Here is a 13740-nt window from a genome sequence, read left to right as displayed (position 1 = left end):
AAGCAAGCAGCGTACTATGGGACTACATCTCCAACCCCAAAACTCTTAAAGTACAGAATCAAACTCAGCTGTCTCTAGCGAAGCAGAAAGCTACAGAAAGAACACTAGGCCTAAGTGTAAGGAATGCGTCACACTTCCTCTAGTAGGGAATGGCTAAGAGCTCTGGGTCTAGTACTTAACATCTATGTGACTTTAAGAAGACATTTACTCTCAGGGGCTGCATTTTTGACATCTGTAAAGGAAATAAAAAAGGAGAGGGAGTACTAAACCTTACATTTATGGGTTACCATGATGACAGATGAAATTAGTAATGAGATGAAATATGATCTTAGAAATTCATCTAGTTTATAGATGTCCTTTGTATAACATGAAGGATTTGGCAACAAACACAGAAAGGATGGCTGGGCCTTGAAAGGGGCAGAATAAAAGACTGGGAGCTCTTTAATAGCCTAATGCGTGGTGATTACAAAAAGGATTTAAAAATAACGCCTACTTCTCTACTATAATGCAAAAGAGCTCATAAAATGGAGAGACATTTTTCACAATAAAAATATAGCCAGAATAACAAACTCCATGCTGAGTGGGAAAAGGGTTTAATGAAATGGTTCAATTCTTTTTTTTTGAGACAAGGTTTCACTATGTAGTTCAGGCTGGCCCTGAACCTGTGACAGTCCTCCTGCTTCAGCCTCCTGAGTGCTGGGATTGCAGGCATGTGCTACCATGCCTAGCGAAATGGTTTAATTCTAATGGGAGTTCAACAGTAGTTACAAGTTTTCACCAAAGTGCCCCAAATTACCTTAAACTATCTTCAGAATTTCTCATGGATTCCTCAAAAGATTGTTTCTTGTGATCTCCTTCCAGAGAGTTGTACAGCTCATCACCAAGAGGGCTCATGGGACTCTGAGATTCCTTCAATAGTAAAATATGAGGCATGCTCACACCGTGGAATGTTACTCATCCTTAAAAAGGTGGTAGTTGTGTAATATTACAAATATACTAAATATCTCTAAATTGTACAGTTTAGTTATTTATTTTTGCAATACTGAGTTCATTCCCCAGGGCTTTCACATTGGGCTACATCCTTAGCCTCTCAAATTAATTTTTAATTTTGAAACAAGGTCTTGCCAAGATGCTTAAATTGCCCAGTCTAGGCTCAAACTTGCAATCCTTCTGTCTCAGCCTCCTAGAATGCTTGGCATTATAGGCTGGCATCACCATCCCTGCCTTGAATGAGCTGCACACTTTAAAATGATTAATTTTATGTCATTTGAATTTCATCACAATAAAAATATGAACTGTATTAAGTTTAAAGCAAAAAACCATCAACATTTTAATATTTATGTAAGTATATTCTATTACTGGTATATAAAACTGCAATTCCAAATACCAATATTAACATGAGGGGAACAGAACACAGATAAATTTAAAAGGATCCTTTAGAAAGCAGTGCTTCTAAAATTTTAACATACATACAAGTCTATTGGGGATCTTGTTACATGCAAGTTCAGTAGGTCTGGATTCTGTACCTCTAACAGCTTCAAAAGTGATCAGATGCTGTTGGCCTATGACTCACACTATAAGCAGCAAGTCCTCAGATTTCAGCTCCCTTAACTCATCTGATATCTAAATTGCTAGACTCCTAAGTAGCAGGGAATTACAAATCGATAAAATACATTTAAAGTACAAAGGTGAAAAACTACCTATTACTATTTGAGGATGTGTGTAGCACCAGGGATTGAATCCAGGGAAGCTCTACCACAGGGGTACATCCTCAGCCTTTACTGCTTTTTCTTTGAGACAGGGTCTCCCTAAGTTGCCCAGACTACCTCAAAATTGCAACTGGTCTACCCATTCTTCTTGAGCAGCTAGGATTACAGGCATGTGTCCCCATACCTGTGAGGATGGATTTTAAAAGGATAGAAGCCAAAATAGAAAAAACCAATTTTTAGAAATTCATCAGTAAGACAACTTTATAAAAGCACATACACATTTACTAGCTAAAGTGAAGGAATGCTATTTTAAAACTGTGTCAAAACAGAACTTAAGATGGAAGAATTCAAGTTTTCTATTTTCTAGGGACCAATAAAAAAAGTAAACATGCCTCATGTAAGTACGTACTAAACTACTGAAAACATGATGGGGCCCATCTGACTCAGTTCCTAAGAAGTAAGTCTGCTATGGTTACACTGAGAATGTCCTCCAGAGGCCTCATGTACTCACAGGCAGGGCTCTGGAAAAAGATGACCAGGGTGGGGCTACAGCGAAGCTGCTGTTAGGAGGTGGGGGCTGGTGGTGGCAGCAGGGAGACCTATCACTGGGGCGGGGCCTGGAAGGGTGTCATCTCCAGCCTCTGCTCTACCCTTCTCTCTCTGTTCCCTGGATGCCTCCTCCAAGGCCCTTCCCCTTTCTGGCTTGGAATTGGCTTACCATGGACTGCAACCGTAAGCCGAAATAAACCCCTCTTCAAGCTTAAATACCAAATGGTTATCTCCCATTTGAGTGAGACGAAGTACAAATAAAGAACAAAATAAAGGACTGATGGAGGGAAAAGAGGAGACAGATCATTTGCAAATGTGGAGGGGTCTAGGAGACAGAGGGTGAGGGCGGGGGGAAGGAGAAGGAGATGGAGGAAGATTTTGAAATATGTCATGTACATGTACTAAAGCATGAATGTAAACATTGTATGTCATAAACATGAACCAAAAATAATAATAACAATAACAAAAAAGGGGATTTGGAGGCAGAGGGAGGGTGGTGGGGGGAAGGTGAGGTGACTGAAAAGAAGCTGTGTTACGTACTCGCACGCACTCTGCAAGATGAACATACACTTCATGTACTGCAAACATACACTAATAAAGCAAAACGACCCCCTGAAAACCTCTCCTTTAAACTGCACTGTTGGGTACTTTGTGCCATCAACAAGGAATGTAAGGGTGGGATTTTAGCTGAGTGGCAGGGTGTGGATGCAAAGGCCCCAGGTTCAATTCCCAGCAGCAAAAAAAAATAAAACAGCAGGAAAGGAGGATTTAAGAAGGACAAAGAAGGATTTAAGAAGGACAAAAACCCAATTACTGTTTAATAAAAAAAAAAATTCAAATTTCACAAACTCAACAGCAAGACAACTTTACAGAGCACATGTACATTTACTTTTTTCTCTTTTTTTTGTCTTTTTGAGACAGGGTCTCGCTATGCAGTTCAGGCTGGCCTTGAGCTCACTTTGTAGCCCAAGCTGGCCTTGAACTTGCACCGATCCTCCTACTTCAGCCTCCCAAGTACTGGGATTACAGGCGTGTGCCACCATGCCCGGCTGCATATGTACGTTTACTGATTTAAGCAAATGAATACTATTTTGAGATTGTGTCAAACCAGAATTGAAGATTGAAGAAGTTTTCTATTTCCTAGGGATCTGTCTTAGTTACTTTTCTCAATGCTGAGATAAAACACCCAACACCCAAAGTTAGAGGAGGAAAGGTTGATTTGGCTCACTTTGGAGGCATTTCAGTCCATAATCAGCCGGCTCCAAGGCAGGGTGGTTTGGCAGACAAGACAGCATAAGTAACAAGGGAAAGGAGACAAGACTCTGTCCCTTATACTGTATGCAGGCTACCTGTCTAAAGCAGGTGTAGCACTCATACCCTTAATCTCAGCCAGAACTACACTAACCCAATCAATGGACTGATTTACTAATCACACATCCTTAATCCCAGTACACTTTAGATTCAGCCACCTCTGAAAAAGCCCTATGACTACATAAGGCTCTGGGGGGACATCTAGACACAAACCACAGCAGGATCTAACAAGAAAGAAACAAAAAACTCCAGTAAATATACTGGATGTAAGGAAGTACTATTCTAAGACACTGAAAACGTAACGGGGCTACTCTGACTCAGTCCCTAAGAATTAGGTTTAATTGAATCAGTAGTTCTTGGTAGTAGCAATTCAGCCTGTTTTTCACATCAGATTTCTCTGTCATGGACACTAAAAAGACCCAATAAATTCTGAAATCAATTTGAGGGTTTAGGTTTTCTTTTAGGTAGAATGAGAGTGGACAGAGAGAAGACAGGAGGAAGGGAATAATAAATAATAATAAATCCACTATGCCGTAATTCCTCTACTGTAATTCTGACTCAACCCCAGATCCCAAGAATTCTAAAGCCTAGGTTTCTGGGACTGCCTTGGAGTAGATACTATAAATGGGCTTTCCAAACATAGCTTTGTTTAAGGCCTTTATTCAATAATCTTTGGATAAAATAATTTTTCTCTTGCTCAATTCTCTAAGCATGGCTCTAAATGGACATATCAATTAATTAACTGTCATCAAAGTGAGTATTACTTACAGATTCCTCTTCAACACCAAGTCCAAGTGTTTCAGCAACAACTGTAGCTAAATTAAAAGATGACTTATCAGTGGGACAACTGCTTATTCCACGTATTTCTAAGAAAGAAAAAAATAATTATAAATTACATGTATAAAATTACATGTATAAAAAATTATATAAATGGAAAGCAAAGGTTCACAGAACCAATATAAAATGGCATTGGACAAATTTCTGAATTCTGTTAAAAAATCCAAAGTATCTATTAGGATATACAATAAGCTGCAGGTATTTTGCATATGCACTAGCTAAACTTTTTCAGTTAAGTTTTCTATTTTTCCTAAATGAATTGAATCCAATAGGTAATATTTTTTATTAGTATAAAAGGGATCATAAAATGGATTTATAGCAAATTAAGGTATAGGAGAAATAGTAAACCATATTTATAGTATCTTTCATGAATATAGGAGAGAGGTTTTCAGAACTGCACAATTTTTAACTTTTAGGTAACCTAGTTAAACAAGAATCACGTATACGCAGGTGTTTTATAAAGTTCTGTGCAGTTTCTATAACTTAGCAAGTATTTATAGAGCCCCTACTAGTTCCAGGCACTGTGCTATGCACTGTGTGAAAAGAAGACATTTTTATTCTTAAAAAGCTATGGACTACAACAGAAAGTTAAACAGAACTGCAGCGGAGCGAGATAAACACATTAAAGGTAATATAAAGGGTGATTTAAACATAGAAAGACCCATTAATTTGCATTGGGAAATCAAGGCAAGCTATACAAGTGATACTTAAGCTGACACGAGTATGAGGAGCTTGGCAGGTTAACTATGGAAGGTAAAGAGTCTACATATGTTGTGCAAGGGCCCAGACATGTGAAAGCACATCTGGCTTGGAATCCAGAGGAAAAGTCCTAGATGCAGATCTTATTAGCATATGGGTGGTAGCAGAGCACTAATTCTAGGTAAGATCCCTCCAGAAAGAGAACAAGTAAGACAAAAATAGGCCCATATACATTGGGGAACATCAACACTCATGACTTCTGCTCGAAGTTCTAGTACAGCGAGTGGAAGCCAGGCTGTGCAGATGTGCTTGCTCTCTCTCTATCCCCAGTACCATAAAAGAAAATCAAGCACACATATGCTGGAACTTCTCTTCCCCATTTACACTGACTTGCTTGGTAATTTCATCTAGCTCTCTGGTTTTGGATATTACATGGACAAGTTCCACATGGATCTCCACCCTAAACTTCTCTAAACTTGAATTTACATCCACATGCTCACCCAAAATATCTATCTGAATATCCTGCTTCTAGTCTCTTCTGTCTTACTAACTTGCAGCTCCAGTCTTCTCATTCTCCAAGCACTCTCCTCCTCACTCACTCTGCTCCAGCCATACTGGCTTCCTGACATCCCTCAACATACTGACAGGCACTCTCTCTGTGATGTTGCTCTGCCAGACACCCCACACTTTCCCCAGTCTCTGCTCTAAGGTCACTTTATGACTGAGACTTTCTAATACTCCTCTTATCCTGCTTCATTTCTCTTCTGAGTACCTGATTCTATTTGACATATTTATTTTCTTTATTCCCCAACTAGACTGTAAACTCTACATGATCAAGAGTTTTATTCTGTTCATTGCCTGGTATATTATTATTTGTTGAATGAATGAGTAAACTACATAAAGCCTTCCTTATCTAAATCAGTACCAATTTGTATTAATATTGATATTAACATGAATGAATACTAACATTACTCTCCAATATGAAAAGCCTTCTAAACAACTAATAATAAAAGCACAATTATATGAAAAAAATCTCTAAAATACAGTCCAATTCCATTGGTTGCTCTTGCTTACCAATAACCATGTATTTTAAACTTATAAAGGTAATTTCAAAATCTTACTAGCTGCTGGAGCTTCGCTTTGATCACAAGTGTCAGCGACTAGAATTTCATTTTCACTAGAGCTATGCTGTAAATGAGTTGAAGCCTTGGAAACTTTTCTTAATTCTAAGGGAAAAAAAAGATTACATGAAAAACAAACAATAATGATGACAAACATTATCAAAATATTATTCTGAAAGCCAAGAGAAACCTGTTGTTAAAGTGTTACAAAAACTATTTTATCGACATAATTCTTATAGTTTAAGAAGCTTCTTTAGTTTCACTAAGCAACAAAGCTGCAAGTTAGGACAACAAGTGACAGAAGACTAGAAGAGACAAGTTTTTCTGCTTAGACGAGGTACCTGAACAGTAACATTTTAATGTTTTTTTCCCCTTGTGTATCAGTTACAAATTAGCAGGTTAATTTAATGTTTACTACTTCATACATCTCCATAATCTTTATTTTAGGGTTTTTATTTTCTATAAAGAAACCCTGAAACAAGTTTTACCAGAAATATTTTTTACTGTTTATAAAGATTTAATTCAAAGAAAACTAAAAGGCCAAAGTAAAGGAAAATAGAGTTTTACTTTAATTATAACTTGAAAGTAATATTTAAAAATACTGTAAACTTTAAGCAAATATGGTTAGAACAAAAACAAGACTAACTGGTCATTAAACTATTTGAAAGTTATTTTCAGCTAATTTACAATTAGCCCAACACATATATCTTAAAACCAAAATTTCAGATTCCAAATAAAAAGTGATGAGAACAATACTAAAATAACAAACCAATTAAGTTTTTAAATAGTTATATACTGCTCTCATACAATGAGGAAATAAGCCAAAGGAAGCATTTATGGGGATACAAAAGATGACTTTCCTAATGAAGAAAATTGTGCACTGTTTTTTGGATATTCATATTCATGAATTTAAACATGATCTAAATTATACATATGATTATAATGATTCATGACTGATAGGTCCTGTTATTTCAAGATCTAGGTCCTTATATTTTCATTTAGCTCCTAATCACATAACGATTTTTAACAGTTCTTTTGTTTCCCACTAGATGGTGATGCAAACGCATATAAAATGAGGGAACTGTGCCAATTTTAAACAATAAAAATCTTACTCTTCCAATGTATTAGAATCACACAAATATCCTTAGAACTTCACATATCCTTTTAACCCACATATTTTGTTACAAAACTTTAATCTAACAATTAGCTTTTACCATTTACTTTAGATTAACATTAAAAGAATAATGAATGTATTATGTCACATGATAAATTCCAGGGCTATATGAAAGGTAGTTTTAAATCATTTAGCAGAAATGGTAAACTGGGCTGGAATTAAAAATAAGTCGCTGAGTCAGACCCATGTGCAAGCAGCGTATTGTCTCACTAGTGTGAGAAACTGAACGAAGAAATAAAATCCAAAATGTATAATAACTACAGTGAACTGGGAAGACACTGTTCAAAATAAAAGACGAACTGTGATGGGAGAAAGGGGAAGCGAGGGAAGGGAAAAAGAAAAAATGTATTTATACACAAGATAGTTAAGACAGTTAACACAGCTAGTTTCTCTTAGTTCACTGAAAAGAAAGGTTTGTGCTAATATTGTCTGGACAAGATATCATGCCCGTATCTTGTACTCTGAGTAACTACTATGAAGACAACATTATGCAATGCATTAATTATTGTAACTCCCCTATTAACCTGTTTTGAAATTGTTTTATTGTTATTTTTTCTCCTTAAAATAAAAAAATGAATAAATAAAAAGAAATGTCACTGATCACGCACAATGGACACATATTATAAATCCATTTCTAGATTTCTACCAACTGTTACAAATTATAAAAAGTAAAAATAGCCAGTTAAAGAAAGCTCCAAATGACGGGAGTACCTATGGACAAAACCTGTAACATGTAAACGTTTAGAGCCAGGAAGATCTGTATCTAAATTCTGATTTATCTAAATCTAAATCTACCTACCTCAGTGAGTTTTTAATCTCCTAAACATCTCTCTCCTGATCTCTAAAACAAAGGTGCTAACAGCTGCTTCATAAGTCTGCTAGGAGGACTGAAACATAGTAATAATGTATGTAAATCACTCAGCATAGTAATACCTGAGTAATACAGGAGGTGAAAATTAATGTGAAGTTTGTTTCATCTTTCCTTCGAGCCTACTCACATACATACACTTAAGATTTGTTTCATTCTGTTTTGAAATTGGGAATCACATTCAGGGGCACTCTACCAGTGAGCTATATCCCCAACCTTTTTTTTTAATTTTGACACGAGGTCTTGTTAAATTGCCCATACTAGCTACAAACTCGTGATTCTCCTACTTTAGTTTGGGAGTACTGGTATTACAGACATGTACTGCAACTAAGAATATTTTTTAAATAAAAAAGGGAAAGAAACTACTATATTTGTAAAATGCTGAGTATTTATATATTCATATAAGCAAAACATATATATAATACAGGTAGAAAATGCCTTCTCACTTTATAACAGAAGTTAAACTCACAGTTGTACCAAGATTATCTGGACAATGACTAACTTCTTTCCCCTACACTGAACAGTGTAAAAACAATGCATACTTTTTCAAAAAACCAGAAAACTAAAACGTAACTGTAATCCTTACCGTTTGTACACACAGAATGCCCCAATTTAGTATTTGTTTTTTCTACATATCGGACATGGAGATTCTCCTTTCTTCGCAGTCGGTTAATGCCAGAAAATGAAAAGGCTGTTATTGGTGAATCTGGAATAATATTTTCCTCACATTCAAGCTCAGCTGCTTGATGCTGTTGACCATTTCTACAGGAAAATGACAATTGAAAGAAAGTGAATTCTACAAATATTATTAAACCATGTACTATATGGTGTGAATCCAAGTAGGAAGATGCAAGAAATCTAATCCCTACATTCAACAGTCCAAATCCAAGGATTAGGGAAGCAGGCAAATGATTACAGAACTAAGAAGGGAATGTTACTGTGAAAAGTCAAGAGGAAGTTGCAGTTGATGGTAAGTGAGATGAAATTAAAAGTCCTCCAAGGGGCAAATAAGACCAGTGAAGCCACACAGTGGAAGTGAAAACGCACAGTTCTGTGTGCTTCTGCGGAGAAGGGCAGAGGAGAGCTGCAGGAAGGGGAACCTTGAGTAAGTGTGCACATACTGAGGAAGCAGGAGGAAAGCAACTGAGGCACAGAAGTGAGGAGACAATGCAACAGCTGTACACAAAACTGGACGGGGCAAAAAGAAAGCAGGCAAGGCAGTTAATTAGACCCAGGCTGTAACAGTTTAGGCAAGAGCTTTTGTGCTTTGAAATAGAACACTTGTCAAACACACGTGGAAAGGAAAGGACCAATATTAAAAGCCATGGTGGCATAATCAACATGACCTGGCAAACAACAAACACTGGCTTTGATAATACTGACACTGATGACTACACCAAACTTTGTTTTATATTTTACATTGCTGGTAACTATTCAAAGTGCTGCCTGCATTACTTTATCACACTGTGTAAGATATTATAATTACCATCTTACAACCGAGGAAATGAAGGCATACAAGTCCCTTACTACACTAGTAATGGAATCACGATTTAACTTTTGGTAGACCCCAGGGGCCCTATCTTTAAACTCAACATATTATCCTGTAGATCATGAATCTAACCTATGACTACAGTAGGCTTCTTGCCCTCGTTTCATCAAGGCCTCTTCCAATCTTAAGAGAACGGTCACAGTAGTCTTCTATTACAACGCAACCACGTCAGTTAAATTTGATTAAAATCCTGTTGCATCTGCCCATTTCACTTAGACAAACCAGTGTCTAAAGGACATGACCTGACCTCTCCTCCACAGCTCTACTCCCACCACACTCCTGAGTTTCCTAAAACATGCTAAGCACCCTCCTATCGTAGGTTCTTTGCTCCAGTTGTTTCATCTGCTTTTCCCCAGGTATCGACACGGCTAATGACCTCATCTCCGTTACATCTCTGCTGGAATTTTAATGTTTAAAACGACAATTCCAGTTCCACAGCCCGGTTTCCTGTTCCTTGTCATTCTGCTGTATTTATTTTATACTAGTACATGCTTTCCAAACAAGTATGCAATTTATTACGTCCACTCTTCACCTGTTAGCATGTAAGCTCTAAGGATAAGACCTTCATTTTAGTGATGAGTCACAACAGGTGATAGGGGCTGGGGATTTAGCTCAGTGGCACAGTGCCTGCCTGGCAAGCGCAAGGTCATGAGTTCGATTCCCGGTACCGGAAAACAAACAAACAAACAAAAAAAACCCACAACAGGTGTATAGCAGGCACTGCCTGACAATTTGCTGAATGAATGAGACATTCCCAGACTCCCTAAGGAAATATATAGATATGTGTTCTTGCCCAAATGAATTCAGAATGCATGGCACCTAGAGACTGGGTTTTGACTAACTTTGATTATTAAGTAAAATTAAATTAATTGACTTTCTCATGCCAAACCATTACTGACCTTATCAGTCAACCAATTCTTATCAGTTTGTCAGCCATTTACTCTTTACATGACCAAATTAATTTGTCCTATTATGCTAATATCAATTTGTAATACTATTTCAAAGAACTACATAATGAGAGTTTTATAAACTATGATCAACAGAAATTTTAAAAGAATCACTAGAGGACAAAGATTAACATTTCCTAACACAGATATATATTTAAATTTCCTGGTAATATCAATGTCACTTGTAGTCTACAATCCTATATTGTTCCTTAGAACAATCTTTAGAGCTAGTGTCTGATTTTTTTAAATTTTAATTTTGGTCTGGGGAGCATAACTTAGTGGTAAAGCACTTACATAGCATGTGTGAGGCCCTAGGTTTGATTCCTAGCACTGCTTGCCCCAGATTATTTTAAATGAACAAATAGTGTTTGTATATATTTATGAGATTTGATGTGATAGTTTGATGTATGTTTACATTGTGGGATAATTATACAAAGCAAATTAATAAGTTTATAACTTCATAAACTTATGGGGTAAAAACATTTAAAATCTACTTTTCTAATAAATTTGAAATATACAAGACATTATCTATTAAAGTTACCATTCTGTGCAATAGAGTTAATACCTAATCTTTAATATCTTCTTGTAATTCTACCCATATTCTGGAAAAACAGTAAGTTAAAGTCATACGAGAAAGCCTTAGAAATTAATGGAGTGTGAAATCTACCTGACCTTGCTTTAGCTAATCACATCACACACAGCCTGCTTTCCTAGTAGTCATAAAAATTTAACCTGAAACATGAATGAGTCACATGAAGAAACATTTCCTAGCAGAGTCAATCTAGATGCAGCCAGGATGACAAAAGGGAAAAAAAAAAACCCCAAAATACAAAAAAACAAAACTAGCTCTAACTAGAAGCGCCAAAACTTCAGTAAGTAAACAGGTGAAGGTTCTGCCATCTCTTGTAATAAAAGAAAACAAACAAAAACAACTTCTGTCTTAACCAAGTTTATTCCTTAAAACATTAGGACTCACCCTGATTTTGACCAAAATTGAAAGAGTTCATGTCCTACTTTGTGGGTATATTAATTATGCACATTTTAAATCTTCTGTTCCCTTTTCCTGCTGATAGCCTGAGAATAGATTTTTTTGGTAGTTTTATTTGTAGGCTTCCTCTTACATTCCTGTCGAAACTGTTTTAGTTGTCTTTTACCCCAGAATCTGTAAGGACCCAGGGTTTCTATTCTAAGGAGTCAGCAAAAAAGTTTTTAACATTCAGTTTTTCACTACCTGAAGAATTTCCATTTCTAGTTAAAATATAATTTAAACTTAATGAAGCAATATTATAACCATCAAGTTCATTAAAATGTTCTAATTTTTAAAAAGTGATCAAGATTCCCTAAAGCGGGCTGGGGATTTAGCTCAGCGGCACAGTGCCTGCCTGGCAAGCGCAAGGTCATGAGTTCGGTTCCCGGTACCGGAAAAAATCCAAAAAAAAAAAAAGATTCCCTAAAGCACAAACCAGTGAGTCTGATACCTTGGTTCCTTAGAATCAATGCAAATTTACTGTATAAATAATTTAAATAAGACTAATTTTTATTTTATTTATTTATTTATTTTTTTGCGGTACTGGGGATTGAACTCACAACATTGCGCTTGCCAGGCAGGCGCTTATGCCACTGAGCTAAATCCCCAGCCCAAGACTAATTTTTAAAAGGAAGGCCACGAGCCAGTTGTTCTGTGGGATGCTTTATCATACACTGGCCCTGGGGAAGGCACGTGACGATTCCCTCTACATCCTGTACATGCGGGCCTCTGAAATCTTCCGTGACTCCCGCAGCCTTCACTGAGCTACCACATCCATTTCCCAGTACAGTCATGACCTCAAGACTTTGTTTAATTATTTGCTTTCTTTGACTGGTGGAACTGACTCTCTTTTTGCTTTATTTTTAACCTGATAATGGCAATTTTTAAAAAACTGGATAATTTACTGTAGTGCCACTAAATAGCTATCCTACCCTATAAGATACCTGTAACATGCAAGCCAGCCCAGGTGAGTTAGAATTACTGTACTTAACAAGCAGAAGTCTAAGTCAGCATTTTTTCTAAAGAAAGGGGAATTTCAGGCACTAATCATCTAACACTGGTGGTTTAGGTAGTCAGAGCAAATGAGGCTGCCTTTACAAGCTGATACTTGCTATTTTTAAAAAAACTGCCAAAAGAAAGGAAATTTGTTTGAAGAGAGCAGGTCACAAAAGAAGTTGGCTCAGGAGAATCACAACCATCTTAAATTTCAGGAAAGATCTGAAAGATATAATAGACTATTTCCTACACTGTTCTGACTAAGCATGCCCTAAAGAAAATATACATGCTCTGAGTTTGTCTATGTGATTAGCTGTTACTTGAATTTTTACTTTTTTCCTGAAAACATCAATTAGCTTTAACAGGAAAAAAATTGAGAATCCTAGAAACAAATTTTAAACTAATCAGAATTCGTATTTTTGCCAAATGGCAATCTACTTTCAAAGTACTTTATATATCTTGGGTCCCAAGGCAATCATCTACTTACTTTTGTTAATACTTACTCTATACCTATTATATTATCTATCTTTGGTATTCTAAAAAGCAAAGTATTCATAAATATAAGCCTTGATATGTATGAGTACCAAGATACAAATACTAAAATATTGCTCAAAATATTGTAAGTTACATGTGCTAAATCATTTCATATAACATAAATTAATGTAGTTCAACAATCACTGACAGAAATCCTTGATCTCAGATTAGAATTTAGATTTTTAAAAGTGAAAACCAGTACAAAGCACATATAGATTATTACATAACACTTCCAATGAGGTCTAAGGCACCATCCAATAATCAAATATTTTAAAATTAGAACATACAAATACATTAAGTGAGATAAAGACTATAAAGAACATCCTGGGGGCTGGGGATTTAGCTCAGTGGCAAAAGCGCCTGCCTGGCAAGCGCAAGGTCGTGAGTTCGGTTCCCGGTACCAGAGAAAAACCAAAAAA

At 36.4% G+C, this 13740-nt stretch overlaps 1 protein-coding gene across 4 annotated transcripts in view; it reads right to left on the bottom strand.

Moving 5' to 3' along the window:
• Rbbp8 (retinoblastoma binding protein 8) overlaps positions 1–13740 on the bottom strand; it is an 86016-nt gene that overhangs the window by 21466 nt on the left and 50810 nt on the right. For all 4 annotated transcript variants that reach the window (XM_005372693.2, XM_013503320.1, XM_005372692.2 and 1 more), the window contains exons 7-10: positions 8855–9030; positions 6227–6331; positions 4338–4435; positions 797–909 (exon numbers count right to left, since the gene is read on the bottom strand). In XM_005372693.2, coding sequence (XP_005372750.1) covers positions 797–909; positions 4338–4435; positions 6227–6331; positions 8855–9030 — 492 coding nt within the window. The remainder of the gene's footprint in view (positions 1–796; positions 910–4337; positions 4436–6226; positions 6332–8854; positions 9031–13740) is intronic.

The sequence above is a fragment of the Chinchilla lanigera genome, unplaced genomic scaffold (genome assembly GCF_000276665.1).
Source record: "Chinchilla lanigera isolate Chin_1 unplaced genomic scaffold, ChiLan1.0 scaffold00001, whole genome shotgun sequence".
Taxonomy (NCBI): Eukaryota; Metazoa; Chordata; class Mammalia; order Rodentia; family Chinchillidae; genus Chinchilla; species Chinchilla lanigera.
The sequence above is the reverse complement of the archived record's forward strand: the minus strand, read 5'-3'. Positions and strand labels throughout refer to the sequence as shown.